The sequence below is a fragment of the Acomys minous genome, assembly GCF_964271855.1.
Source record: "Acomys minous genome assembly, chromosome: 3".
Lineage (NCBI taxonomy): Eukaryota > Metazoa > Chordata > Mammalia > Rodentia > Muridae > Acomys > Acomys minous.
The window spans coordinates 61075763-61102853 of record NC_140485.1 but is presented as its reverse complement, the minus strand read 5'-3'; the positions used below and the strand labels follow the sequence as shown (position 1 = coordinate 61102853).

The following is a 27091-nucleotide window of genomic DNA, read 5'->3' as shown; positions in this document are numbered from 1 at the left end:
CCCAGGGGTCGCTTGAGGTGCCTGTTTTGAGAATAAGAGCATTCTTGTTCTATTATTCATATGCACGGACGCTGTTCATTTCTCTTGAAGAAAGAGAGGCAAGCTTGGTTGGTTTCCTAAATGTCTTACAATAAATATGTAAAATTCACCAGGAAGGGTCGTCATCATAGGCTAGATAGAACACAACACCAGGAATTATTCTGCTAAGCTTCCCGAACGCAGAAAATGAACAAACTACCATTCTATATAATATTTGTCCAGGATCTGACAGTTTACAAACTGCTTGTATTTGATCTTCACAATAACTCTAGAGATGCGGTCAGGGTACGGGTTGCAAAGATTATATAAACTGAATATATATGTGTGTTTGTATATAGATAATATACATTAGAAGAAGGTTCTAAAGGCTTTAGAGACGCTGGTTGGAGGTCAGAGCATTTGGGAACGTAATTTCAGGTCTACAATATTCGGGCACGTATTTTAAAACCATTTATTCAGAGCTTGTTACAAGCCAGATGAGATGGCAGTGGGTACAAAGATGACTAAAACACAGCCGTCCAGCGTAGGAGGGAGATCAGGTTCTAGCCAGAAGTAAACAAGCCCCTGCTTTGCAAAGGGGGGGGGGGCATGTGCTCTAGAGAATAGAGAATAGGCCCACAGCTCTAATCCAATGTTCCTGCGGGAGACCTGCTCTGCAGTTGTTTACTAACGCCGTGTGCACCGAAAGGAGGAGGAGGAGGAGGAGGAAGGGGGGCGGGAGGGAGGAGAAGGCCTTTGCCACGTGACTGGGGTCAGCTCTCACAGAAGGGGTCTGCTGCCTGAACTCTTACCTCATTGCACAAATATCCTCCGGGGGTCTACACAGGATTCCTCGCTTTTCTCTCCCTGAGATAAACCCGGGGCCTGTGGTTTTGGAGCAGCCAAGTGCACGGTTCTACCGCCTCAGCGGGGTCTGGGCTGCCTGTCGCCCCCCTCTGCTGACCGTCCGGAGCTGCGGGGAGTGGGCGCTGCTGTCCTCAAAGAGCTCGGCTTCCAAGGTTCTGAACATCAGTGCGCCCCGCTGCTCGCCGGCGCCTCGATTCTTCCATGCATTCGTAGTGTTATGTGCCTCAAAGATACTTTGCAGACGAATGCTTAGTTGCACACGAACGCACGAACACGCGCCTTTAGGAGGAGAAGCACCCCGGGCTCCCGCCTGACCCTACGCGACTCCCATGTCTGCCTCACCCGGGTGCTAAGCTCTGCTTGGTTGGCACCCGGGAAACTCAGGAGCCCCCTAAGTGTGGCCAAACTGTTCTCAGTCAGACGCCGGAGCTGAGGCCAAGATTGCAGGCAATGCACCCCAGGAACTCGCGCTGCAGATGCGGGCCTGTCACCCAGCCTTGCTGATGACCCTGGCCGCTCTGCTCTAGGGATGGGGCAGCTGCAGCCCTACGGGCCCGAGGGCAAATCGTCCCCCAAGCCAAGCCTGGGTAGCAGCGAGTTGAATACGTGGCGCCAGAGACTGGGAGCCGACCCCGAAGCCCAGCTCAAGGGATAGCCACGACACAAAGTAGTTCTGGGAGAGAGTGGGACTAAGGAAGGGGGTCTCCAAGTTACAGGGCACTTTCCCACTTGATCTGCACAACACCGTAGTGCCCCTTGTAGAGTGTGGCACCAAGGGTGGGTGCCAGACGACCCCTTGCTCCCCGCAGCGAGGCCTGAAAGGCCTAGAGCTCAAGAGTTTTTTTGGGGGGAAGGGGGCGGGTGCTGGTTGTTTTTCAGATACTTTTTTTTATCAGAGTTTAAAAAAAAAAAAAAGAAAGAAAGAAAAGAAAAAGAACACCATCACAGCAGTGCCAGCCGCCTGCAGTGGAGCGTGCCTGGCCTGCAGAGGCAGTCGTCTTCCACTTTTCCTCACTTTTCCTCCACCCCCGCATAGGACAAGGCTCTGCAAGAGCCACATTCTTCTTGTTTGGCAATTCTACCAGAAGTTCACAATTGCCTGGACCCCAGTGGTGGTTTTCGGCCCCAGGGCCAAGGTTTTGAAGCTTTTTTTGGGCCAGGACACCCGCCCCAGAGCCTGAACACACTTAGGAAAAGGGAAACAGGGCACTCCGGGAAATACCCCAGAGAGGGCGGAGCGCTCCCACCCCCGGGGCAGGGCAATAAGGGAGCTCCCGCTCCCGGAACGTTACAAACAAAGCTTATGAACGTCGCAGGGGGGCACCCGCGAGGGACGGACAGGAAGAGGGCCGGGGGAACGCCAGAGCCCGGGACCACGGCACGGAAACGGTCCTGGGGCAGGGTTGCAGCCATGTCTCAGGATGGAGGGTGCCGGTGAAGAGGAGTAAAGAGGCCGGGGAGGCAGATCGAGAGGTCCTCGTTGGTGGCCTGCAGTCTGCTGGCAGTGGAGAACGAGGCCAGCCAGGAAAGGAAGGGGTCGGGTCACGCTGAGCCCTGGAAGGCTCAGTCGGTTGGAGGGAGCTGTAGACGCTTTCTTGTAGTTCTGAGCTCCGGCCTTTTTCGTGTTCTGAGCAGGCCTTTTGTGAGGAGAGTTAACCAAATTTCGGAGTTAGAGCCACATGTCAGACACAAAAGTGCTAAGTTAGGGGTAGGACGCCAAGACCTTAGGGGAGGTCTTCAGGAATGAGTGGGTAGGGGGTCTTCCCCGTTCTCTAACCTGATTGGCGAGTGAGACGCTTGTAGATCCGTGGTTGGATTGGGGAGGGGTCTCCAGCACGTTCGATTTCAACGCAAGGATTGGGGGGATTCAAGTGCTTAGAGATCTGAGCTAGGCTTTGGGTAGGGGGAGTCAGACAATTGGAAAGCCTAGGTGGTTATTTGGGGAGGGGGTCTTTGCGCTTTGGCGGAGCGCAACATTGCGCCTTTTTAGCCTAAGGCTTTATCGAGAGATTTCTATGCAAGGGTGGACCAGCTAGGCCAGACCAAGAGAAAGGAAGTAAAAAAAAAAAAAAATTGGGAGTCTTAAGGAGGTGGGGGACCCTGAGAGGGGGGTCACAAAGAGTGAGAAATGGCCACCAGGCGTTTAACCGACGCTTTCTTGTTGTTGCGGAATAATTCCATCCAAAACCGGCAGCTGTTAGCCGAGCAAGTGAGTAGTCACACCACCTCCAGCCCTCTGCATTCACGTAGCATTGCTGCGGTGAGTCTCCTGGCGGCCTCTCCAGACACACACACTGTGTGCACTGCGGCTCTGCCTGTCTGTCTGTCTCTGTCTGTCTCTCTGTTTAAAAAGGAAAAAGGGAAAGGAAAGGGGAAAAAAAAAAAAAAGGAACAACAACAAGACAACGACGACTAGGAGTGATACCTAAGTGGAAGGGTTCCTTGGCCAAGGATCCAGGGGCACCCACAACCCCCAATGGGGACCACAGTATCAAGCCCTACTCTACCTTACTTGACCCTTCTTACTTTGTGGGCCTCCTAGTCCTCCTCCCCCACCCCTCCCTCGTCACAGCAAGCCCAGCAGCTGCCATTTACATATGTTTTAACACGAGGACTTGGAACCTAGGCCTTTCTCCAACCTTCTTTTTGTTTTGTTTTGTTTTGTTTGGCGGCTCTCCTCCCCCCCCCCCCCCCTGCAATGGCCTCACTTTGGTTCTGTGGACCAGGTGGTTGGTTAGCTGACTCAAATCCTTGCAGAGCAACCCTCCCCCCACCCCCACATACCCACACGGAGTTGTGTTTGTTGCACGTGTGTGTCTCTGTGTGTGTGTATGTGCACTTGCTTGCTTGCTTGCTTGTTTGCTTGCTTGCTGATTTTCTTTTACCACCATGTTTCTTCCAACGGCCCTAAGTCCTCGATGTGGCCATGCACCCTACAAATAATTGCTGTTCTTTCTCCCTTCCTCCCCCCACCCCCCACCCCCAGGTCTCCCATTGGTGAGACTGCAAGGTGCTAGGCTAGGCTCTTCGTTTTCCATTTCCCACACAGGAAATTAAGCTTTCCCCTCCATTCGAACTTAAAAAAAAAAAAAAACATGGTTCGGATGTGAAAATTAACACCTCCTTCAAATAGCACATTGGTTTTGATTTTATTGACCAGAACCTCACTTCATCTAGCAGTAGAGGGTTTTTGTTGTTGTTGTTGCTGCTGTTGTTCTTTTTCAAAGCAATGTTCCAGAAAGATTGCTGTATTTGGCTTGTTTTCGATGGAGGCTTTGCCTTCTTGAGCCTCAGATGACTGCTCACAGATAGGGGGCAGGTCTCAGTGATCCAGCCAGACGAATATTGTTAGCTTTGTGATAATACCCTTAATTGAAAAGGGAAGGTTTGAATGGAAGCAACCTTAGAACATGGGAGGGATGAACAGTCACCCCAAGACCTTTGTGGATTGTATTTAAAATAGAATTTGTGAAACCCTTTACCTTTCCCCCCTTTTAGACACTGTACTGCTATTTTATCATTTATCGAAGTGCTAATGAAAAATTAAACTCTGTGTCATGATTGTCAATGTGTTGTTAAGGCAGTTGTCCCTTTTTTAAAGTCACCATGGAAAATATGTTTGGCTATATGATTCACAGAAAAGGGACTTGAAGCCGTAGAAGCAGTTTTAAGAATAAAAAAAATGCAGGATGCAAACTTTGGTCTCAAGCATGGAAAACTAGCTCTCAGTGTGTAGGGGCTTTGGTTACATTTGTGTTGGAAGGATTTTTATATTTGTAAACTGAAAAAAAATATTATTTCATAGAAATAAGTAGGGAAAAAAATCTTAGCATGAAACCGGGTTCATTCTGACATGGTTTTTGAAAAGACTCTTCAGAAATAAAGGGAGAAATAGTGAGTGAGGAGGGAGTGAGTGCAGTCTGGTGGGTCTTCAGTTATGTTAAATAAGGGTCGCCTGTTCTTTATGACTTAATTTTATGCTACTGCATGGGGAGGAAAACAAAAAAGAACTAAACCCACGCTAACCCTTCTAGGGTCTCAATTTTGATTGGTGAGAAACATGTTCTTTGTTTTTTAAATTTTAATTCTGTAAAGTTTAAAGGACCCTGACCTTTGGGTAACATGAGGAAAAAAATTTAAGCATTAATTCAGAGAGTTTAAAAATACAATGTCGTAGACGGTCAGCTTTAAAAAAAAAAAACGTTGCCGAGTCCAGCTGCTTTTTAAATGTTTTTCTAAATTAGACTGTTTGAATATATATATGTTTGTATATCAATATATATGGAATAAAATAATTTAAAATGGTTAGCTATAGTATATGGTTTAGAAAAGCAGTTAATGTCAAGAAATATATGGATATATTTGGCAAATTCAGACAGTTTTTTGAAAGTGATTTATAAATCCAACAAACATTCATATTGAAGTCAAGAACATTAAAAATATATTATGTCACACTATTGAATATATTGAATGTTTTTATTAGCCTGTACTTCTGGGATTTTTTTTAGATGACTAAAAGGAGTCAAGTCCGTGGAAATACCTGTGTGATCAGGTTGGACTACGGCATCCTCCCACCGCAAAACCCGAACAAACCAAAAAACAGATTTTTGCAGTCCAACAAAAATAGTTTGCCTAACTTAGAATTTAAAAAGCAAAAATACATTTCTATATTTTAATTCTGTTCATTAAAAAAAAATCACCATGCTGTTAATTCTTTGTGTTTATGACAAAGTAGCATTTTTCAGTTTGTTTATAAGTTTTTATTTCACAAATTATTTCTGTACAGAAAATAATCAAGAATGACAACACTATAAACAGAGATTACAATTTTTTATAACTCTGCTGGAAGTCAAACAGCATTATAAATATTTTGAAGAAAAAGATATGCTTAAGACAATTTTTAAAAACTACAGCATCGTTCATACAGTGCTTCTAGGTCAGGACAGATTTGAAAACCACATTTTTGGCTTGCGAATTTCAAAACTATGTAGTAAGTGAAACCTTTGTCAGTCAGCTTTGAATATGAGCAATATTTGATAATATTAAATTAGCTAATCATAATTAAATTTGTTAATTTTACTAGAGATCTATGGAAATGTTTAATATTGAAAGTGCACTTATATATTCTGCTCTCAAAATAGAGGAAGCAGAAAAACAAAACCTTTTTAGTTGTTAAATCTAGTGATGCATTTCTATGTGGAACATTTTACCACTTTACCTTTTTTTTTTTTTTAAGCACATTTTCAGCTTGGAAAAATTACAAATAAAAACTTTAAAAGCATTTATTTGTCTTAAGTCAAATAAAACAAGAGACAGTTTGTAAGTGTATGTTTAAACTTAGATAATTAAAAAGGAAGTAACCAAACCTGAGAATTTAATTTTTAAAAATCATTACCTGGAATTTAAAATTTCTACTTAGAAGGGAAAACTAGACATTGATTTTGGTGTGTTTGTTGTCTCTTGTGTAATTTAAAGTAAATATCTAAAATGATAGACTTTATTTAAAAATTTAATATTGAGCTTTCACATCCTTATTTGAGACCAACACTGAAGAAATGGATTGCCCAGTGGCATGTAAATGTGCATCTCTCAGACAACTAAAAACAAGCCGCAGTGGAAGCCTCAAAATGTAATAACATTAGGCCCATATTTTTTTATAATAACGGTTTGAAGAAAAAGCTACAAGTCTGCTGGTGATGGTTGCTGTAGGAGGCTGTTCGTCCATGTAGACTTACAACTAGCTGCAGGTAGCTGCATCACAAACAAGGATGGATTTAAGAAGGACTTTGAACAGCAAAATAAGCAACAGAAAGCCCCAAGAGCGACTGGACCTCAACCGTTTGTCCTAATGTCCCTTTTTGTGGGACCCTCATGTTGCCTGTTGTGTGATCAGTAGGACATTCGGCAGCTGTCACCTTTTACTTCTGCGGTGTCTTTTCCTTTATCAGTGCCAACAATTTTCCTGTCTCCCACTCTGTCTCTGGTGTCTGCTACAGCCGATACTAATTCTTCCTGCATGTGGACCCCATGGCTGCCTTGATCCCTAGAGGGTTTCTCTAGGCTCAGTTATCCCGGCTCAGACGTATAGGTTAAGTTTCTTCCCTGTGAGTGAGGGCTGGTTTTTCTGTGTTCTTTTTAAAATTCAGTACAATATCTTCTCGTTTATGTTTTTGTGTTCATATTAGTAAAGTTAATTGTGAAAAACAGATTGAGATTTGATTTTTATGTCTAAGCCAAAGGCACTTGTTGGTAATTTTCAAGAGTTGTGTTCTGCCTTGGGTTTGGAGCATCCATCACGTTATCCCTCAGGCAGCATATGATAAAGGGAGAGTGATGGATGGAAGTCTGGGAATTTAGTCTAAGCCCTGCTCTGCTGTGGATGTAATCTTTTTGGACATCTTTTGTCTCGTTTCTAAATTGAGGATTTTGAGTGAGGTGATCTCTGGTGGCCCCATCAATTCAACAGTGTTTTCTGCAGTTCTGTTTTAATACTTGTTTCTCCTGACCAAAGCACACAACCTTACTTTTAAATTGAAAAGGAGAAATCCATAGTCAACAGCGGTGTTGTGGCTGTCAGCTCAAGGTTACTGATGAAAAATACTTAGAAGTAGCTCCAATACTGTGCAGAACTAACTTTTTGACATCGTGTCTGCCAAGTACAGTCAGTGCCTCATGTAGGCAATTGCAAGCAGTTAGATAAATGGATTTATGAAGTTAAATTATATATGTGTGTGTAGTGTGTGTATATATATATATATAAACAAATATATATATTTATATTATATATATTTTAAAAAATCTTGGAATGGCTGAAATGGGGAAGCTGATTTGGTTGAGATGTGTGTTGCTCTGGTTTCTTGTCTCTTGTGATGACTCTAGCCAGGGTGGGAGCTGTGGTTAGTGTTGACAGCCTGACCTATGCGCTGCTAGGGAAGCATGCAAAAATCTATAAATGGAAGCTGGAGTTAATTGCTCCTAGATTAGTTTGAAACTAGCACATTATTTTTAATAAAATGTGTGTTTGGGGTGGGAGAAACCTAAGGATTAACTATGGTTATGAGGACCCTGAGGTCCTTACTCAGTCTTGACTGTAATATTAGTGAAGATTTATTGAGTGCTTACTGGGTGCATGGCAAGGCTAAGCCTTTTCCATGTGTAACCTTGTGGTGTCCTGGATGAAGTTGGTGCTCAGGGTTCATATGAGCAGGGTGATGGGTAGAGGAGTTAGGAACTGACCCTGGTCACCCACCTCACAAATGTGGGATTGTGGGTAAGGTCCTGGCCACACCGGCCTTGGCTGCTTCCTTGGGGGTGTGGAAGGACTTAGTTGTTTAATTACATTTTTTTCCTCTTTCAGTAGCTAGCCTGGTTTTTTATTTCTTTTTACAGCTGTCCACAGTCAGTTTTAACTTGCTCATCGAAGGGCCTCAGTCTGCTGGAAAGTCATGTCTCTGTCTGTAGGCTCCAAGTATGAAATCATTGTATATTTCTTTTTAGATTTATTTGCTTTTCTGCGTGTAAAGATTCCATTTGAGCAGGGAGACTGAGCTGTGAATGGGGGTGCTGTGTTGGATGAAAGGGAGGCAAACTTTGATTTTGGCAGCAAGAGGAGTAAAGTAAACATCAGTATAGCATAGACCTGTGCTTCCAGCTTGCTTTGCTCAGCTCTTCCAGACCCCTGAGCAAACACAGATGGGTTTCCACTTCTCAGTTTTATGTAGAAAGTTCTTTAGACTGTAAATTCCAAGTGCTATTTGGAATTTTTCAATGTTGGTTTGATTGCGTGCCACGGGCAGGTCACAAGCCTCGGTTAGACAATGTGAAGGTTTGGAAGGTGGTGCTGGGCACCAAGGTGTTTCCCTTGGACTATGCTATGGTAATTTTCTGATGGTAATTCTTCTGTTTTAACACAAGTCTTGGCTAAATTTCCTGGTAATTTTGTGGCAGGGGTTTTGAAAATGTCGTGTTTTTAAAGAAGTAAAAATGAGTTTGGTCTCGGCAAAGGTGGTGTTCTGAATTCAGTCCTGATGTGCAGGTAACTCCAGGAAAGATTAATAAAAATAGAGGCTGAGGGCGGCATGGAGAGGAGCGCGGTGCACCTGGCTGCCCCTAACCTCGCCGTCAGCAAATACTGCGACTGTGACATTTTGAAGTGTAGTTTTGAGTATTTGTGTTGCTTTTATTCCTAGAATCTCATGATTGTAATTTGCCTCTTAGTGCCTAGTAATTGTAGGAGTGAAAAGAAGAGGATGTGTGTGGCCAGCTAACAGCCAGCGGCCCGGGCTCAGGTGAAGGCTGCTTCCACAGTGGCTGGCAGTGCTGCAGTCAGCTTCCCACGCTGGAGCCCTGGAGGACCCTCACAAGGGGCCCAGGCTGCAGCTCCACTGTGTGCTTCATCTTGCACCTGGGTTAGATAAAAAAATGTCCATGCTTTTCTGGATCTGCTAAGCTTTTAAAAAATAGATATTTTGTTTTCTTTTTAAAGCAAAGTGAGATGAGATAAGGTGAGATGTGTCTGTGGCTTAAGTCTCCTCAGTCTCAACCTCAGCAGCATGCACATGTGATGCCTCTTCGCACCAGCCGGGGAAGTGCGGGAGTGCGGAGGCTCTCCACCTAGATTGCTACACAGGAGCGTTGTGTGATCACTCTGCCTGTGGACTTTGTTGTTGTTGCTGTTGTTGTTTTGTTTTTTTGCTAGCATTGTGTAATACTATTTTGGTGTCAATAGTCAAGCTTCATTTGTACTACTAATCTTTAAATAAGAAAATTTAGTTACTTATTTTTTAAATTTACTGCTAAACATAAAAAAATCAACACAGTTGATTATTGAAATTCACAACTAATTATTTCCATGATCAATACTGTAGAAAAAAAGGACCTTGTTGTTTAGATTATCTGTCATTAGTAACTGTCTCCTCAGAAGATAGAGTTCCATGTGGATGTAAAAAAGAATCTTTAATTTTCAACAGAAATTTAACCCTTGAGTGCCCAGTGTTCCCTTCCCACACTGGTTAAAACTGGGTCCTTTTGCCTCTGCTTTGTCTCTAGCTTGCAGCGCTGTGTCGCACTCTGCACAGCTGTGCCTAGTCATGCCCAGCAAATGCAGGAATGTCGCTTTCTCTTCCCACAGGTGTCTCTATCCCTGGGGATAAAGCCATGGCCACAGGACTTAATCTGTGCAGTCCTTAGGTGTAGTCGCTGCAATATTATTTGAATGCAGTTATTGGTAGACACTTTTGTGGGTTGTTTATATGGTAATTTTGTTGCATTCGCTGAGCTGATTGCCATGGTAAAATATGCATTTATATGACACAGTAACATATTTTAGCATTTATTTTATCTTCAAGGAAATTCACAAATGATATTGCAAGGTATAATTGATATTTATGAAAAAGATTAGCACTGTACTTTAGTGAAACAGAACAAATATGTTTTTGCTTGTCTGCAGTGTGCTTTAATTTTTACAACTATTTATTAATTACTGTCTCCTTTACCAAAAGAACTACAGTAAATAAAAACACATGCTGATGTAACCTTTTATAAGAAAAAGGGTCCAAGACAACCTTTTAAGTGTTGGGCTTTGTAGTCTATCTGAGTAGCTTGATACATTCTCCTCACCTGACGGCCTTGTGTGTCTGTCTGCCCATGTTTTTCTCCTGCTCTTCCTGTCCGGATGGCCCGACGGCAACACCACAACCACAGGAGCTGGACGAGGTACTGTGCTTTGGGTAGTTCTGTGTGTTGGGTGATGTTAACGTGTACAGTAACTGTTTCTCTGCAGTCTTTGGTCATACATCCGACGCCAGCCCTGGCGTACATTCAAGGTCATTTGAATGACTGTATGGAGTGCATTGAGTTCATACTTTGCCTATGTTCACATCATGTGAAGTGACTTAGAGGGGTGTTTAGGAGCCATGTCTCCTATTTGGGAAAGTTCTCAACTTGGAGGCAGCCACGTGTGAGAGTTGCTCGAGTAGGAAGCAAGGTACCTGCTTACAGGATGACGGTGTTGGGTTCCTGATTTCTGAGATAAAGGAGATAGAGTGGAGCAAAGGGGGACAGGCCATCTAAGGGAAGCCTCTGACAGATAGGACGGAGCTGCAGGTGCTGCTGCCATCTCACTAGTCCCTGATGCTCCCGATGAAGTGAGGGATGCTCTCTGCTTCAGTTGCTGCTGCGGTGGCCAAGGTCTGCCTGCTCCTGACAGCACGTGCTTGGCCTTCGTTTCTTAGTGCCTCGCCCTGAGGTGAAGAGAGTGTGCATGTGCATCACTGGAGTTTAGTAGCCCTGCTAAGAGTGGTGGGGGACAGGGACGTGACACTGCTGCTGGCCACATTAGTCTCTCTTTCTGTCTCAGCAATGAAGGGCCAGCTAGGGCTCTTCCGAGGGCCGAACTTTTACGGAGGAACAGAGGCCAGGTTGGTTTGTTCTAACATGTAAGTTTGCAAGGGAAGGCAGACCAGGAGATGAGGATCACTTCACTTTATAACCCTGCAGGTGCTGGGCCGTGGGTGTGCTTTAGCTGTACATTGGAAGAACCGAAACTTACAGTTGGTGATGCTAACAGACGCAAGCACTTTTCCTTGGGAGCTAGTTAAGCAAAAGGCAGAACTCTTTAATTTTTGTGACTGTGTAAGAGAGTCCCACCCAAGAAGGCTAGGATGAATGAACTTCCTGATCCACAGTCAGCTGAGCAAAGGTAGTGAGTACAAATGGTGACAGACTCCTAGTCCCCTGTAGAAGAATAACCCGTATTCATGTGTTATGAAAAGATACATGGGATTCCATTAACAGTGGGCTCCTCCAGAGATTGGGAGGGAGAATGGGGTGAAGAGAAGTCTTTGAGCCCTGTCCTTACTGTACACACAAATTTACCCGTTGATATATGTCACTTCTATAGTAAAACACACCCTCAGTCTGAGGCTCAATGCCTAGGTAGGTGCCGAGGCTAAGCCTTTTTGTCCCAATCCAGGGTCCTTGGTGCCAGCAGCCTAGGCCTTTAGCCTTGGACGAAGGGAAGAGTGAAGTTATGGAGTGGGTCTCTTGGGGCACAGCAGAGGTAGATAGGTTTGCTAGTGAGACTCCTGCTAGGTTAAGGCCTGACACAGACCATGGTAGGCACACATGGAATGTGGTAACAGAGCAGGGTGTAAGGTGGTGCGTCCTCACTGAGTCGATTGGAGCTTCCAACACTCTAGAGAGCTGAGGGAAGAACCCTCAGGAGAGCAAGAGAGCCCGAAAATGTTTTTAACATCTTAGGGTCAGCCTCGTGATGAACTTGCTTCCAGGCTGACCCCTCCTGCTCTTGAGACTAGCCTTGTGTAAGAGGGGCTTACAGACCCTTTTGTGTTTCTTTCGGGCTTTTGAGTTGGGGTCTCAGCATGTAGCCCAAGCTGGTCTCCAGCCCTTGGCAGTCCTGCTCCCTCAGCAGCCCAGGTACTGGGGTCACAGATATGTACTGCCATATTTGATCCCTATTTGCATTTCTTATGCTTAGCATCTGCGAGCGGGGCCCTGGTGGAAGTGGGTGCATTGCCGTGTGTGGAACAGTCTTTGCACTTGTGCTCTTGGCTCTGCACGCCTCAATTCCCTCCCTTCTCCAGCACCATTATGTTTTTCATGAAGTGTAGCTTCCAGAATTATAGGCGACATACTTTATTTACCTCATCCATTCATTCCACCCATTTACTGTTGACTCACTCAGCTAATTATAATTGTGTGTTCATTACTGTGAAGTGCCAGGTGCTGAGTGAGGCGCTAGGGATGTGGTTGGGAAAGGTGTGCAGAGGCTCACCTCTCTCGGGGAGGGCTGCCTTCAAGGGAGTGTCTTCTGGGAGTAGCAAACATCTGCCACTTGGGCATCCTGGCATGAAGCCATCGATCTGACAGTCCCTCCTCCCTGCAGGTAGTCCTGCAGGCATAGGTGCTAGCTACTCTCTTGTTCACGCTGAGGACCCTGGAGACACTGCTCGGGGAATGTGCGGGAGACTTTTGGCTGAGGAGGAGCCCATTCTCTATATTGTCGTCAGGGCAGTATCTGCTCTCTGTCTTCTGTGTCTGCTATTTGCGCTTTCTGCCTTGGAGAGGGAATCTTCCAGAACATGGGAGCTATTAAAATATTAGAAGGTACAAATGTCAGGATCCCAAACCACCTTGACTTGTGATCCAGCCCTTGTGGCCTTGAGCAGGCGTCCATGGCCAAGGGTTTTAGCGTCCACTGAAGGTGGGGAAGGAGAGTCTTCACTTGCAGAAGCTGGATCTGCAAACAAGCTCAAGGCCGTGGTGACGGCCGGGGCTACGGCTCCTTTTGTTTTTTAGCTTGTGTATATTGAGGAAGGAAAGTCAGTAAATTAACAAGATTATCAAGATAGTGTGTGAGATTCTCAAGGTTTGTGTTCTCTGGTTTGTGTGCCATTTAGGAAGTGTTTTTTAGTCATTCCAGAATGAGAAGAGAAAGCATTATTTTTAATCTCAGATTAAGAGAATTTGGTTGTGACATCCCAATTCCTCCGTCCATTTCCTTATCCACTCCTCTTGAGCCTAGAGACTTGGTAGGCCATGGCGTCTGATCCTCCTGCTTAGATTTTAGGACACATAGCCTGCTGCAGGAGTTGTCAGGCTGTAGTCTGCAGCCTTCCTCCTGGATGCTTGGATGTTGACTGTTCATGCGGGCCAGTTGCAGAGCTGCTCTTGGTCCACGGTTGCGTTTGGCTTAGATCTCCGTACTGTTGTTCCTCAGTCTCACTGAATTAGTCTATAGGTGCAGGTGGGTTCTATGAAGAGTGGGAGGCTGTGTGTCAGGAACTGCAGGATTGACAAGGCAGGGTGCATGTGTCTCCTCCCTGGGGTGGGTGTCTGGAGTGGAGGCAGGTTGACAGACACTTCTGTGAGCACTGCCAGGGCTCAGAGGCAGGCCAGTCACCCGTGCTTCTTGGAGGACACAAGAAATCTTAAATTTATTTTATTTTATTTGTTTATTTTGGTTTTTCGAGACAGGGTCTCTCTGTGTAGCCTTGGCTGTCCTGGACTCACTTTGTAGAGCAGGCTGGCCTCAAACTCAACAGCGATTCATCGGCCTCTGCCTCCTGAGTGCTGGGATTAAAGGCAATGCACCACTACGCCCGGCTAAGAATTCTTAAATCCTTAAGTCTCTAATGTACAGCTTGCATAACATTATTTCTTATTAAAAAGAAAATATTTTATTTTTTAACTTGAGAAATACAAGTTCATTTAAGAAAAGCCTTAACTCAAGGGGTTTTGGAGAGGGAGAGTTGCAGTGAGGCAAGGACCACTGGGGAGAAGCATGGTTAGTGTGTGCTCTGTGGGAGGGTGGCAGCCTGCAGGCCGGTGCGTGCTCAGCACGGCGTGTCGGTAAGGGGAGGAGGTTTCGGAAAGTGAAAGGGTGGTTATTTATTGTGTTCGTAAGATACATTTTCATGTTCCTGTTTGTTCCCGTTTCAAGAGGTTGACGTTATCTTCAATTGTTTTTCCTTTTGAAAACACATGTTCTTTTTCAGTAGTACACACTGATACACGGTACAAACCTGAACTGATAAGAGACATGGAATGTGTCTTCTCCGTAGGACAGGGTTTCTGTCATGATGAGCTATGGCCATAGACTCTATCAGGGACAAATAATTGGCCACTTGCAAGCCCACAGTCCTGGTGCAGCACAGGAAAGCACAAGTGGCTGTCTAGGCTGGCACCTGTCCCTCTTGAGGTCTCCTAGTTTGTCAGCTTCCCTAGGACCCATAAGTGAGAGTGTCCTGACCTTAGTTTTGGTGTACATTAGATGAGGACATGGCTCATATAAAAGAAAGTGCTGCTTAAAACAGCACGTTCCGCGTCCGCTGGATATCCATACGTGCTTTGTGACTTCTAGTGAGAGCACAGGTGAATTTAAAGATACCATCACCCCCCCCATTCTTCCAGTTTAACATACATTGGTTATCAATGAAAATAGCACTGCCTATTTGTTCACAAATTGATCCTTTCTCTGTTAAAACACATGGGAACGATACAAATCGGAGATTAAGCTCTGTGGCTCAGTAAGTAGTGGGCATCATAGCTGTTTACAGTTGTGATTTCTGTGGGTGTCTGGAGTTGAGGTCAGGTTCCACCCCCTTGTAGCACTGTGTCTGTTGGGCTCTGCTAAACCCAGCAGGCCAGAGCTGGGGTAAGCAAGAGCTTTGCCTCTGGCCAGTGTACTCTCACAGGGGTGTTCCTGTGGGGTGGACATGCTTCCACATGGCCACGACAAGCCTCCTCAAACAGGCCCTTGAGTGCAGGAGCCTTCTCCAGCCTGTGCAGAGGACGCAGGAGGATCTGAGGCCCTGCATCTCCTTTGCTGTCTGCTTACCTGTCTACTGTATCCTGGCTTATTTGCTTGGTGAACGGCAGTTGTATTTCATGGGTTGCTAAGAGTGAGCTTGTGGATGGGGTGGAGATTCTAGAGTTAGCTGGCTGAGGTTTTAATCTGTCACATCACCAGTGACAAGCCTAGTGGCTTAAGTCAGGCTGCTCACCTGCTCTGAGTTTCAGTTCTGTATTTGTAGATTGGAATAATACTCCTCAGCTCACCTGGCTTTTGTGAATATTGACATTATAGTTAGTGAAGACTTGAAGTGGGTAGAATCGCCATGCCTGAAGGGCACGCCGTTAACTTAGGTGTAGCAGTGTGGTGGGTCTGCAGTGGTGAAGCTGACAAAAGTGATGTGCTCCCAACTCCCAGACCTTGCTCCATTTCTGTCATTGTAACTAACCCTTGCTGGATGCTCGGGGCGGTGGAGACCAGGCTACTGGAAGTGTGTGTGTGTCGGGGGTGTGTGTGGGGGGGTGCGTGTATGTGAGTTATGTTGGGGGATTGTTGCAATTGGACTTTGAGTGTGAGCTCTGTCTCCAGGATTGTTGGGCTTGTTACTTGAGTCTTTAAGACTTTTTGTTTCTTGTGTGATAGTTTTCATTTGTGAAAATTTTAGATTTGCCTCTTTAATGTTAGGTAAGCAGATATGAATTTGACAGATGCATAAAAATAAATGTAGATGCTTACAAGCAAAGAAGGGTGGATGTCGCTCATTCACAAAACACTGTCTGTGAGGGCATCTGTGGACCACTGCCCATTGTATCGTGGTATCTTTTGGTTCTTTTGAAATTAGCATGTAAAAATCCTGTGCTTTGGAGGACCCCCTAGATCCTTTCAAATCCATTCATGGCCTCCAGGCAGAATAAATAAATAACCAGGCCAATCCTGTGATTTTTACCCTTCCACTCTCAGGCAATATATATTGCAGATTTAAAAAACAAAAACTATCTGTCATTTCAAAGTAAGGGAAGTGCTGCCAGTGTGCATGCATCTGAAGCAGACAGCACTGGCTACAGAAGGTGGTGCAGAGACTGACACAGGATTGCTTCGGCCCCTGAGGAGAGTCCTGCTAACCTTCTAAGCAGTTCTTGGACACATTTTTAACATGTGGTTAGTGGCCTGATGACTGAGGTAACTGGACCAACATGATTTCTACAGCAGCCTATTGCTGTCACACTTGGCCCAAGCTCTGTTTCCAGCACAGCCACACCCAGCACACTCCACGCTCCGCTTCCTGCTGTCCTGGCTTAGCTGTGTTACTGAGAGGCCTTTCCTTAAGGAACTGGGTCTCTGACATTTTCATTACATTTCTGTAGCCAAGTCAAAGCTGTGTCCACAGAATGTCCAAGAAGTTAAGAACTGACGCATGAAAAGGTGGGAATGGGGTTCAGACCCTAATGTGTCAGGCAAGCTTGTAAACACAGCACAGGCGTCTCTCAGGGAGGGTAGGGAGTCCCACATTCAAACTGACCCCTGATTATGCCGTTATTCCCCGTAGCTTGCTGATGACCGCATGGCACTGGTGTCAGGCATCAGCTTAGATCCAGAAGCAGCAATCGGTGTGACAAAGCGGTCACCTCCAAAGTGGGTGGATGGAGTAGATGAGGTAAGTTAAACATTAGTTCCTAAGTGTTTGCTTGATTTTTTTTTTTCTTTTAAGTTTGGATGACACATAGTTTAGAATATCTGCCATATGAGTCAGTTCCGCCACAGTTAAAAGTTGTATCTTCAGACACACTCACACTTTGAGTTTATTCATTTATATGCCACATAATAAAGTAAGAGAGGGTTTGTCTGTTTGCGCATGCCGAGATTTAGACTGACCATTAGCAGCAACTGTCTGAATTATGGAAAGAAATGAAAAATTATGGAATAAAGAAGAGTGTGTGCTTGTTTGTTTTAGATTTATTTATCTGTCTGTCTGTTTCTTTATTTTTTTGCTTTGTTTTTTTCTAGGCAGGGTTTCTCTGTTTAGCCCTGGCTGTCCTAGAACTAGCTCTGTAGACCAGGCTAGCCTCAAATCCAGAAATCCATCTGCCTCTGCCTCACATGTGCTGGGATTAAAGGCCTGTGACATCACCCACTGGCTTGTTTTACTTTATGTGTGTTAGTTTTTGCCCACATGTATGTCTTTATACCAGGTATGTGCCTGTGGGGATCATAAACGGGCAGCGGGTCCCTGGAACTGGAGTTACACAGGTCGTTGTAAGCCACCATGTGGGTGCTGGGAACTGAACCCAGTGTTCTGTAGGAGCAACAGGTGCTGATAATTGCCTTTTTCTTTGTCCTTTGTAACTTGAATTTAAAAATTACTCCTGGGTCAGTAAGCCTCCAAATTCAGCTGATGCAGATTCTGGTGTAACTAATCGTCTTGAATACAGATGGACAGCTGCCAGGCATGAGTGGAATTGTAGTGACTTCATTTGTTTAGATACAGTATGATGTTGGCCGGATTAAGCAGAAGATGAAAGAGTTAGCCAGCCTTCATGACAAGCACCTGAACAGACCCACCCTGGATGACAGCAGTGAGGAAGAGCATGCCATCGAGATAACCACCCAGGAGATCACACAGGTGAGGGCGCAAGTCAGTCATGGGCGGTGGTGCCCACCCAGCCAGGGATGTCCTGGATTCTCACATTCCAGCCTTAAAACCCTCATGGGGCGGGCGCTTGGAAAAGGCCAAGGTCTAGGAATGGTTTTCACAGTGTGTGGTTTTCTTGGAGGTATGGGCACTATATTTCTATTGTTAGTAGATGCCACTGTTTTTGATTACATAAAAATTAGATTCAGCATAGTAAAAGAGTTGATCATTTAATGTTAAAATGTATAATTACTATGACACACTAGGACTTGCACTTTTATGCTAGGCACAGTTCTGTAAGAAGATATATTGGTTATTTTAATGGAAGCATGATATGCTTGAACTGGTCTTCAGGTGATGTGACTATTGTTGAAGCTTTGGTGTTTGTGCTATGTCTCTTTTGTGCTTTGAGAATAGGCATTGAATGTTTGAAACAGCCATGAAATGTTTTGCCCTGGTCCCTAACTCAGCATTCTCATCTGTAAAGTGGGCATAAAAATAACACCAGTACCTGCCATGGACTCCTCCTGTAGGAAGTCAGGGCATAGTCAAACATGCAGTGTCTAGTTAGGCCTTCAGTGTGTGTATATGAAACCTCCAGTTGCCCACTTCCACCCTGAAACGTACATGTGCGCAGAGCATGCGTGCGTGTACACACACACACACACACACACACACACACACACGCTGCCTTGCAGAGGCCTTGGCTAGGAGAGGCTTTTGATGTAAGCCAGAGCTATTCTCTCAGCTCTTCCATAGGTGTCAGCGTGCTGTGCAGGCCCTGCCCAGCCGGGCACGAAGGGCCTGCTCCGAGCAGGAAGAGCGGCTACTGCGGAACGTGGTGGCCTCCCTGGCACAGGCCCTGCAGGAGCTGTCCACCAGCTTCCGGCATGCACAGTCCGGCTACCTGAAACGTGAGTGCTGCCGGCCCTGGTTGAGGGACTCTTGAGTAAGAAACATTGTGTTTTCTGTCCTCCTTTGGGGCTGTCTCTCCCGTTCAGCACTTGCCTTTCATTGTTAACAGCCAGTTAGGCACATTCACACCTTCTGAGCAAGAGGAAGCTGCCTCCCTAGGGGACCCTTGTTGAGGAGTGAAGGCTTGGCTCCTGGTGCAGTGGTACAGACAGTTCTGGTCCAGGTGAATAGCATTCATCTCTGGCTGTCCGCAGACTTTGAAAGTCACTGTGTATTTAGAGAAGGCTTGTTGATGTGACGGTAGGCTCTCCAGGCTCTGATGACATGTGTGAGAGCTAGTTGCTCCACACAGTGTCATCTACATGGCCCTTGGGACTTGAAGGCAGGGTACAAATAGTCCTGCATCAGCTCACCCTGTTACTGGGGTTTTCTGTATTGTTGTTGTAATGAACAAAACCCTACTTACTCCTGCAGCCCTGCTCCCTTTCCCCAACAACCAACATATCCGTGTCTTTACTTTGTTCCTCCAGAGCGTGATCACAGTGCTTACTAGAGATGCTCCAGAAAAGAGATGCTGATGTGTGCTAATGTGTTATAACAGCAGTTAGAATAACTGTTTCTGTTTCGCTTAGAGAGTCTGAGATGGTTGTGTCCTGTCTATCTTGGCGTCCCGCGAATTGGGCATTTAGAGAGTGGCTGCCCCGAATACCCTGAACACTTGCATGCTGTTGCAATGCTTTAACGCAAGGCTCCCCTCTGGAGGTGGGCTTCTTTAGACCTGTTTAAGGGCCTCCCCTTGCTATTGGGTTTTACTCTAGATTGCCTTTTTAATGGTAGAGCAGTAGCCACAGGCATTCAAGTAAAGTGGGCTCCTCTCTGCTAGGCATGAAGAACCGAGAGGAAAGATCACAGCATTTCTTTGACACATCGGTGCCCCTGATGGATGATGGAGATGATGCCGCTCTCTACGGTCAGGTACATGATGGACAGCCATCTGCTTCTTCTTTTCCCAACTTCCCTGCTCCTGTGCCATGCATGGGGGCGGGGGGCAGCTGAGTAGTTCTTGCTGCAGGAGGAGTTCTCTCTCCCAGTTGTCACAGGGCAGCCTGTGGTCTATTTCCCAGAACCCAAGAGGCAGGAAGCCATCCCTGGGCCTGATGTGGTCACAGGTGGCTTTCTTCTTCACCCCACTTTAGCTACTGTATTGCACACCATGCTGTTTGGGGTTAGGGTCCTTATCTGTTGCCAGAAGCTTTATAAAAATGTTTCAGAGTTTATTTTCCCTAAGTGTTGTCTGAGCTGGCCTGCCACAGCTTTCCTAGCAGGGAGACTCTTGTTTGGACAGGGCTTCACGGACGACCAGCTGGTACTGGTAGAGCAGAACACACTGATGGTGGAGGAGAGGGAGCGAGAGATCCGTCAGATTGTACAGTCTATTTCTGACCTCAACGAGATCTTCAGGGACTTGGGAGCCATGATTGTGGAGCAGGTGTGTGTCCTATAGGCATCTTGCCCATCCTTCCTGTGGTCCCTTTACATATTTAAACCTGTGCTCTTCATATGCTGGTGTGTGTGTGTGTTGTCTTTCGCTTTGAAAATACCAATGTTTTTTTTTTTTAATGTAAAGAAAGAAAATATGGAGTAGAAATTGTAGTGTTTTCTGCTCCGAAGATGTGTGTGCACACACGCGCAGCCTTTGGAGGCCTGGGGGACTCTGACCGAGCCCAGCCTGACTGCCAGTGTACAAGATTCCCCTTCTGACAGTGGCAGACTGCTGTGTAATGGCTGCTGGAACCACTAGCTTTCAAGTAGAATTAAATCGTTATTCATTGTTACCGTCTGATTAGGGCTTATTATTATTAGGTTTTATTATCTTGCCAGCAGGGATTTGTTTGGGTCCTGGTCCCATGAAACCAGCTATAGAGTAGAGTGTTGAGGCACAATCAGACTTGGCTAGTTAACTGCCATGTTTCCAGTGAGATGCCATCTTTCCTGGTCCATCCTCCATGCTTCCTGAAGGAACCAAGGGACTAGACAATTTAATAACCTATCCTTGAGACCCAAGTTGTCATTTTAGACAATGATTGGAACAAGCTGGCCAAGGTGATAGAACCTGGCTGGTATTTTCTGTCCAGATCCACGTATGTAAGTGACAAGCAGTGGAAAGCCATGGCCCTTTGTGGCCCAGAGCCAATTTCTATGAAGTAGATTTTTAAGCCCTCGCATGTCTGGACGTGGCACCTCTCTAGAGGCTGCCTCACAAGCAGAAGCCTGCTTGTCGTTGTTGCTGCCCCTGACACAGTGCTCTGTGCTGATGGCCTCTGCTGCTTCGGGGCTGATGCTGCTCTGGTGTGGGTCCCGTGGTCTGGGATGTGCCTGTCACAGGGTTGGAAGTTCAGTCTCTTGAGCTGTGATCACTCACTGCCAGAACTGTCTCTTACTGCTCAGGGCACAGTCCTTGACAGGATTGACTACAATGTTGAACAGTCCTGTGTCAAGACGGAAGACGGCTTGAAGCAGCTCCACAAGGTAGGGACGCTCTCCATGCTGGCTCTTCAGGAATTGTTACCACATCCTGGGGATTCCTAGGAGGGTTTCTGTCACAAGTCCTCAACCCAAGATGCTGCGAGGTAGAAATGGACTCCATTGTTTCCACTGGGAGCAGATATCGGGGGCGGGGGCGGGGGGGGGGGGGGGCTTACCATCCTGCTACAGCCTGGTTGTCAAGCAGAGCCTCTCTGCTGTGGAGCCTGGAATTTTCTTTCCTGTTTAAAAAACCAAACCAAAACAAAAACCCAGCCAATGAGGCCCCTCTTGTTGTGTGCTTACTGCTGCTAACTTCAGGTGTTGGGGTTCACTACTGACGAGTTGCTGGTGGGGAGCTCGCAACAAGGGTAAAAGTCTAATTATCCTTTACTGAATCAATCTCCAGAGACGTTTGTGGCAGCGAGGAGGGTTGTTCTCTTGTTGACAAGGCCTCTTTCGTGGGGCTCGCTGCATGTCTGTCTGTCTGTTTAAGAAGTTGTTGGAAATTGTTTTAGAAACCCACCCTATAAATGTTTATGAGAAATGGGCTTATGAATACTTGAGGTCATGGGTGTGGTTGGGCAGGTGGCCCTTGTGAAGGGAAATTAGCTAGCTGGGCGTGGTATATGTAATCAGTCCTGTCCACTTTCAGTGCCGTTGATACCTACTGTACTCCTGGCCTTGCAACAAGCTATTTCCTATGTCACGAGCAGTCACATGTTCTTTCACCGTGGTAGCAGGTTGTAGGGTCCCAGCGCTGTAGGCTCTGACCTTCAGCACCCCAGCACTATTACCTCAGGGTAGGACAGCCTTACTGAGTAAGGCATTTAGAGTCCCAAGGGCACCGGCCCACCCCACAGGCTAAAGCTTTGTTAGCTTCCCACTTGAGCGGCTTCTCCTTGGGCCGGGTGTGGGGCCTGGATGGGACCCAAGTAAGACTTTGGTTTTGGTTTGGAGTTACTTGAGTTTTCCCAGTGTGTGGTTTGCATTGACTCCTTGGTTCTTGGGTTGCTCTGAGGGATGGAGCTGTCCCCAGTCCACATTGTGGGAAGGCAGCTGAGACTCAGGAGTTCTTCCCATTGGCCATCTCTCGAGGTGATCTCCTGTCCTGTTTCTAGGTGAGGAGGGGCTTCTCTGTTCCCTACGGATGGTCAGCTTCCAGTCCCAGCAGTCTCTGAACATGTTCTCTTTCTTGGGGTGGGGGCTGTCTGTGTCAGTCACTAACCGTGTAAAGGACATTAGTGTCTCTGTACCACCACACATTGATATATGTGGGGTTTCCCAATGCTTCTGGGTGCTGCATGTTGGGGGAGGTGGGCAGATGGGCTTTGGAAGCTCTCCTATGAGCCATCAGCCCTGGGGTGGGGGTGGGGGTGTTCCTTAGGTGACTGCTATACCAACATATGGGCATACTGTCCATTTCTCCCTCAAACAATGAGGCACTCTGTTTCCAGGTTCAGAGGAAGTGACCCTAGGCCTCTTGAGGTCACTGGTTCCATGTTCTCTGGCCACCCTTTCCTGCATGGGGAAGAAAGACAATGTACATTTGTCCCAGGCACAGGGACCTTCTTAAGAAGCCAGAGTAGGAAGTAGCAGGCCCAGTGTAACTTGGTGTCTCTTGGCCTCTGTCCTCACAGTAGATCCCGGTGTGGATCAGGGCCTTGGGGGTTGAGTTCATATTGGTGGAGGGTCTAACCATGAGGCCTGGCATAGCAGACCCAAGGCTTGTGTGAACTCTGTGGGGAAATGACACCTTCCCTCCTCTTTTGTAGGCAGAGCAGTACCAAAAGAAGAACCGGAAGATGCTTGTGATCTTGACATTGGTTGTCATCATCGTTGTCCTCATTGTGGTCCTCATCGGTGTAAAGTCTCGCTAGTGGCACCAGGTTTTTGAGAGTGCTACTGCATGGATTCCTTGGGAGTGAGGGCTTGGCTGGCGCCCCTCCACTGCACTGCCTTCAGAGCGCGGCCCACTGCCTCAGCAATGGGCAGTGGACCTTCTCGTGGACGCCTCCCAGCTGGTGGACTGGAGTGCAGGCACGGCCTTGTGTTTCCATCTCTGTCCAGAGTTTAAGAACTTGATGCTGTTGCTGAAGAGACTGGCCTGTGATCAGTATAATATGACCATGTGTTTTAGAAGGTGAAAGGAGTGGAAAGTTTACAGGAGTTGCTGAAGTTTCCGCGTGATATGTATACGCTCATTTTTAGCACTCATGTCTGAATACCATGTTAAATAATTTTTGGGGAAAATTTTTTTTAACCATCTGGTTTTTAAGAAATTGGTACCAAAAATTTATGAGTAGAGGCAAATGCCTCTTCATCTTCCCAGATGAAAACAAACCAAGAAGTCCTTCAAGGATTTATACTCCGTCCCATTAACTTAATTTAGCTTTCCATCACTGTTAACGATCAGAGTAACAAAGTGTGAAAAATAAGAAACTATCATTGATGTTAATTAACACATTTAGATGGGCCAGTTAAACCAGCTTCATGGGTTTAAATCAATTGTAAATAGTGTCTTTCTCATTCAGAATTTTGCATTGCATTTTCTACTGTAAACCAAGAGGGGTTACTAAGCAAAGCCTCTGGAATCAGAAAGTTGGTCATTTGAACCAACTTCACATTACGAGAAAGCTTGACAGTGTCACGAACTAGATTGAGCCTGTGTCCCCAGCCATCCTTGCTCAGTCCATTACTTACATTCTAGCAACGTAATGACCTGTCCAAACCTGGCTCCATTTAATGAACTGTGAATTTACACAGAGGCCATTTTAAATGGGTCACCCCATTTAGGATTAGTGGATCTCGAATTATTAACCAAACATCACTCCATTTCAAAGTAAAATATTCTACTCATGATTTGACTTATCGACTCGTCCATTGCCACTTAGCAATGCCGAGAAAGCAGGAATATTCCTGAGGGCAGTGAGAACCTCAACTAGGGAAACCCTGTGTCTGTCTGTCTGTCTGTCTGTCTGTCTGTCTGTGTGCGCATATCACATGCATATCAGATCACCAAAGTAGGGTTCTGTTTACCTCCCTGTTAACTCTATGGTGCTTGTGTGCCTTGCAGAACTAGAGTGATAGGGGCTGTGATGGAGCTTTGAAGATGAGGGTATGAGTGTCTCATTTTCCCTGTTATCAACACTGCTGTAATTTTAGTGGGCTTTATGTAATTTTTGATGGCTTTTTAAAATTGTCTCTACCTGTCTTTAATTATGTAAGAGTATGGCCCTGTTAAGTGTGTTACATTTTTATCTGGACAGGCATATGAAATGCCTCCCTAGAGTTCACTGAAGGGTATCTCGAAACTCCAGCTCAGATCTAGAAATTGAATCAGGCAAGACCCATCATGAAGTCAGCCTCCCTGCCTGGGCTGTGGGATGGTGGGGTCCAAAGGATTACTGGATTCTTTTCCAGTTGGGAAAAAAGGAGTCAGCACCTGCTTCAGGATTGGGAAAGGGGATTCTGCAGCCTCCTCCCCAGCCTCTGAGGTCAGAGGAGCTGTTCCTGGGTGCACTGGTCAGATCAGGGGGCCTGCTTCAAGCACTCTGTGGAGGCCATGATGAGTAATTGTGAACGCCTTGAGGAAAAGTGACTTTTTAAGAAAGAATCACTGTTTATTTATATTTATTTCCCTGAATAGGATTTTTGGGTTGGTTTTTTCCCCCAACCCAAATGGGTAACCTAACAGTTCTGGTTAGAAATTGCCCCAAGGACCTGTGGGAAGAGGGTCTGTCCCCTTCTGCCTGGAGCCAGTGTGGCGGTGGTCTGGGCCCAGCCACCCTGACGATCGTCCTGAGGGGGCATGGACAAGCCTGGCTTGTAGCTGGCCCCAGAGCCTTCTGCACCAGCTCTTTGGGGTCCCCACTGCCCTTTTCTGTTGAGCCTGTCCTGGGGGTAAGATCAGAAGCCCTTGAGGACAAGAGAGGAGCTAGTGTCCTCGCTCTGGCAGGGGCCTGAGGGTACTTGCTTTTGGAAGAGGACTCTTCTACCTGCTGATAGCCACTGTCTGTGCTCGGCCTGCCCTTAAGTCTGGCCACGGAGGTGACAATCACTTAGGCCAGTGTCTTGCTATGTCTGGGAGGCACCCTGGGGAAGAAGCCCAGCCCCTGGACACCACCTCCCTCTCCTGCCCTGGTGGCTCTTGAAGAGTGGAGTGGGAGGACAGGGAGTGGAAGGTGTTGGTCCTTCAGGGCCCCTGATCTTTCCTAAGAGTAGCCGGAAAGTGCTGTCTGTCATTGTTTGTTGAGGGAGGGGGCATCGGGGTGCTAGCTGGGCCACTGTGGGAAGCAGTGTGTGTCTAATTTAACGGATGTACCACTTTCTCTGCTAATTCAGAGAGCATTATTTATTTGTTTTGACACAAGTGCTTGCAGTGTTTCATCCCAGCTAATGGCTTCTTAAAGGTAATAAAACCCTTCAACCTAATTGGTCAGATAAGACTTTTTCCTTGTATGCTTAAATAAAGCAATTAGTGAAGCGCTTCTCCAAAATGACTTTTTTTTTTTGTCTTTTTTTTTTTTTTTAATTAATTTACTGTTACTGGAAACTTTTTGTAGAATAAAGCAATCTCACAGATTGAAAAGCAATCCCGCATTCCTAGTATTAATTTTAATGATGGGGGTCATATTTTCTTCAAATGTGTTTGTTTTAGCCATGCCTGGGATCTTTGGGGCCATGGCTATTTATTTTGTGCCTGAGGCCTCTGCCTCAGTGTCTGAAAGTCTATTTGTTTGTCTAATGGAGGCCCGCAAAGGGACCAATCAATTTGCTATCCACATAAAAGACAGATAATTATTTTTCTTTATGAAAACATGCTTTATGTGAGCACTAGGGCGTGCTTGGCACTCTTCAGATTGTGCCCAAAGAGGCTTGCGATGCTTCGTAAACGTCTTCCTTCAGTGAGGTATGACAAACTTGAAGGACAGCGTTTGCTAGGAGCGTCCTGGTCCTCCAAGGAGGCAGCAGAGTATTGATGTTTGTACACATACCCACCTGGAAGAGAGCAGAGGTGGCCTTGGGGCTGTGATGGAGGGCCAGAGTCTATCACGAGACTTGAGTGGTCAGTCTTGAGCTCTCCACACAGAAAGTGCGGTCTCTTGTGTCCTGCACTCTGTTGTTCTTGTACTGGAAAGTATGGTCCCTTCCTTCTCATGAACCATTAGCTAGCCCAGAAGTCACTCACTCTCAAAGGACAACCATTTCCCATGAGGCTAGAAAGTCAAGTCCAGTGGGAGTGGCATTTAATCCCTACATCTTGATGTGGCTTGAGGTGGGAAGGCCTGTGAAGAGAGTCTATGTAGCCCAGGTTGCCCTTGAACTTGTGACCCTGTCTTGACCTCCCAAGTGCTGGGATTTACAGGCAGACGCAAATGCTACTGTGCACACAGAGCTACGGATGGCCATCCGGTGGAAACCGTAGTCATCTTTGCTATGGAGTCTTTCGAGATCTGGGCTTAGAATGGTCACGCGAGAGTATGCACGTAACACACAGTGCCATTAAGCAGAGGGCTCTGAGATTTGGGCGCTGGGTCAGAGTTGGTGGGCCGTTGAGGTGTGACCGCTTTGATTCTTATCTTCACTGTTGGAGAACGGGCTGGGTGTGAAGCTTCACGTCATCCTGTGTGAAGTAAGAGCAGCCTTCCTCGCTTGCCGTTGGGAAGCCCATCTACCCGAACGTGTACTGATGCAATAGCACCATGCCAACCGGGAGCCTCCTGTCTCATCTGTGTGGGGACCAGGTGAAGACCTTTCCATGGTGGCTCAGGGTTAGATGGATGAGGGAGGCCAGCAGCATCTGTGTCCAGGGTTAGTACAGG

The 27091-nt window shown here is 46.3% G+C and overlaps 1 protein-coding gene across 4 annotated transcripts; it reads left to right on the top strand.

Moving 5' to 3' along the window:
* The first annotated feature begins 2237 nt into the window (after nucleotides 1–2237).
* STX16 (syntaxin 16) lies at nucleotides 2238–25861 on the top strand. Of its 4 annotated transcripts, none has more exons than XM_084774643.1 (9): nucleotides 2238–3094; nucleotides 10588–10599; nucleotides 16746–16853; nucleotides 17679–17819; nucleotides 18577–18742; nucleotides 19627–19718; nucleotides 20089–20232; nucleotides 21192–21272; nucleotides 23042–25861. In XM_084774643.1, exons 1-9 carry the CDS (start codon nucleotides 3014–3016, stop codon nucleotides 23144–23146), a joined length of 930 nt encoding a protein of 309 aa, XP_084630769.1. In that variant the 5' UTR covers nucleotides 2238–3013; the 3' UTR covers nucleotides 23147–25861. The 4 variants fall into 4 exon arrangements, with proteins under 4 accessions (XP_084630769.1, XP_084630767.1, XP_084630770.1 ...); XM_084774641.1 differs by having other exon boundaries at nucleotides 2238–3145; XM_084774644.1 differs by lacking the exon at nucleotides 10588–10599.
* Nucleotides 25862–27091: the final 1230 nt, after the last annotated feature.

Bases quoted from the DNA above. Each gene is read 5' to 3' on its own strand.
- STX16 (XM_084774641.1), top strand. From the start codon at position 3,014: ATGGCCACCAGGCGTTTAACCGACGCTTTCTTGTTGTTGCGGAATAAT. The intron at 16,854-17,678 runs GTAAGTTAAACA...TCATTTGTTTAG, and splicing joins GGGTGGATGGAGTAGATGAG to ATACAGTATGATGTTGGCCG. The intron at 20,233-21,191 runs GTGTGTGTCCTA...CTTACTGCTCAG, and splicing joins GAGCCATGATTGTGGAGCAG to GGCACAGTCCTTGACAGGAT.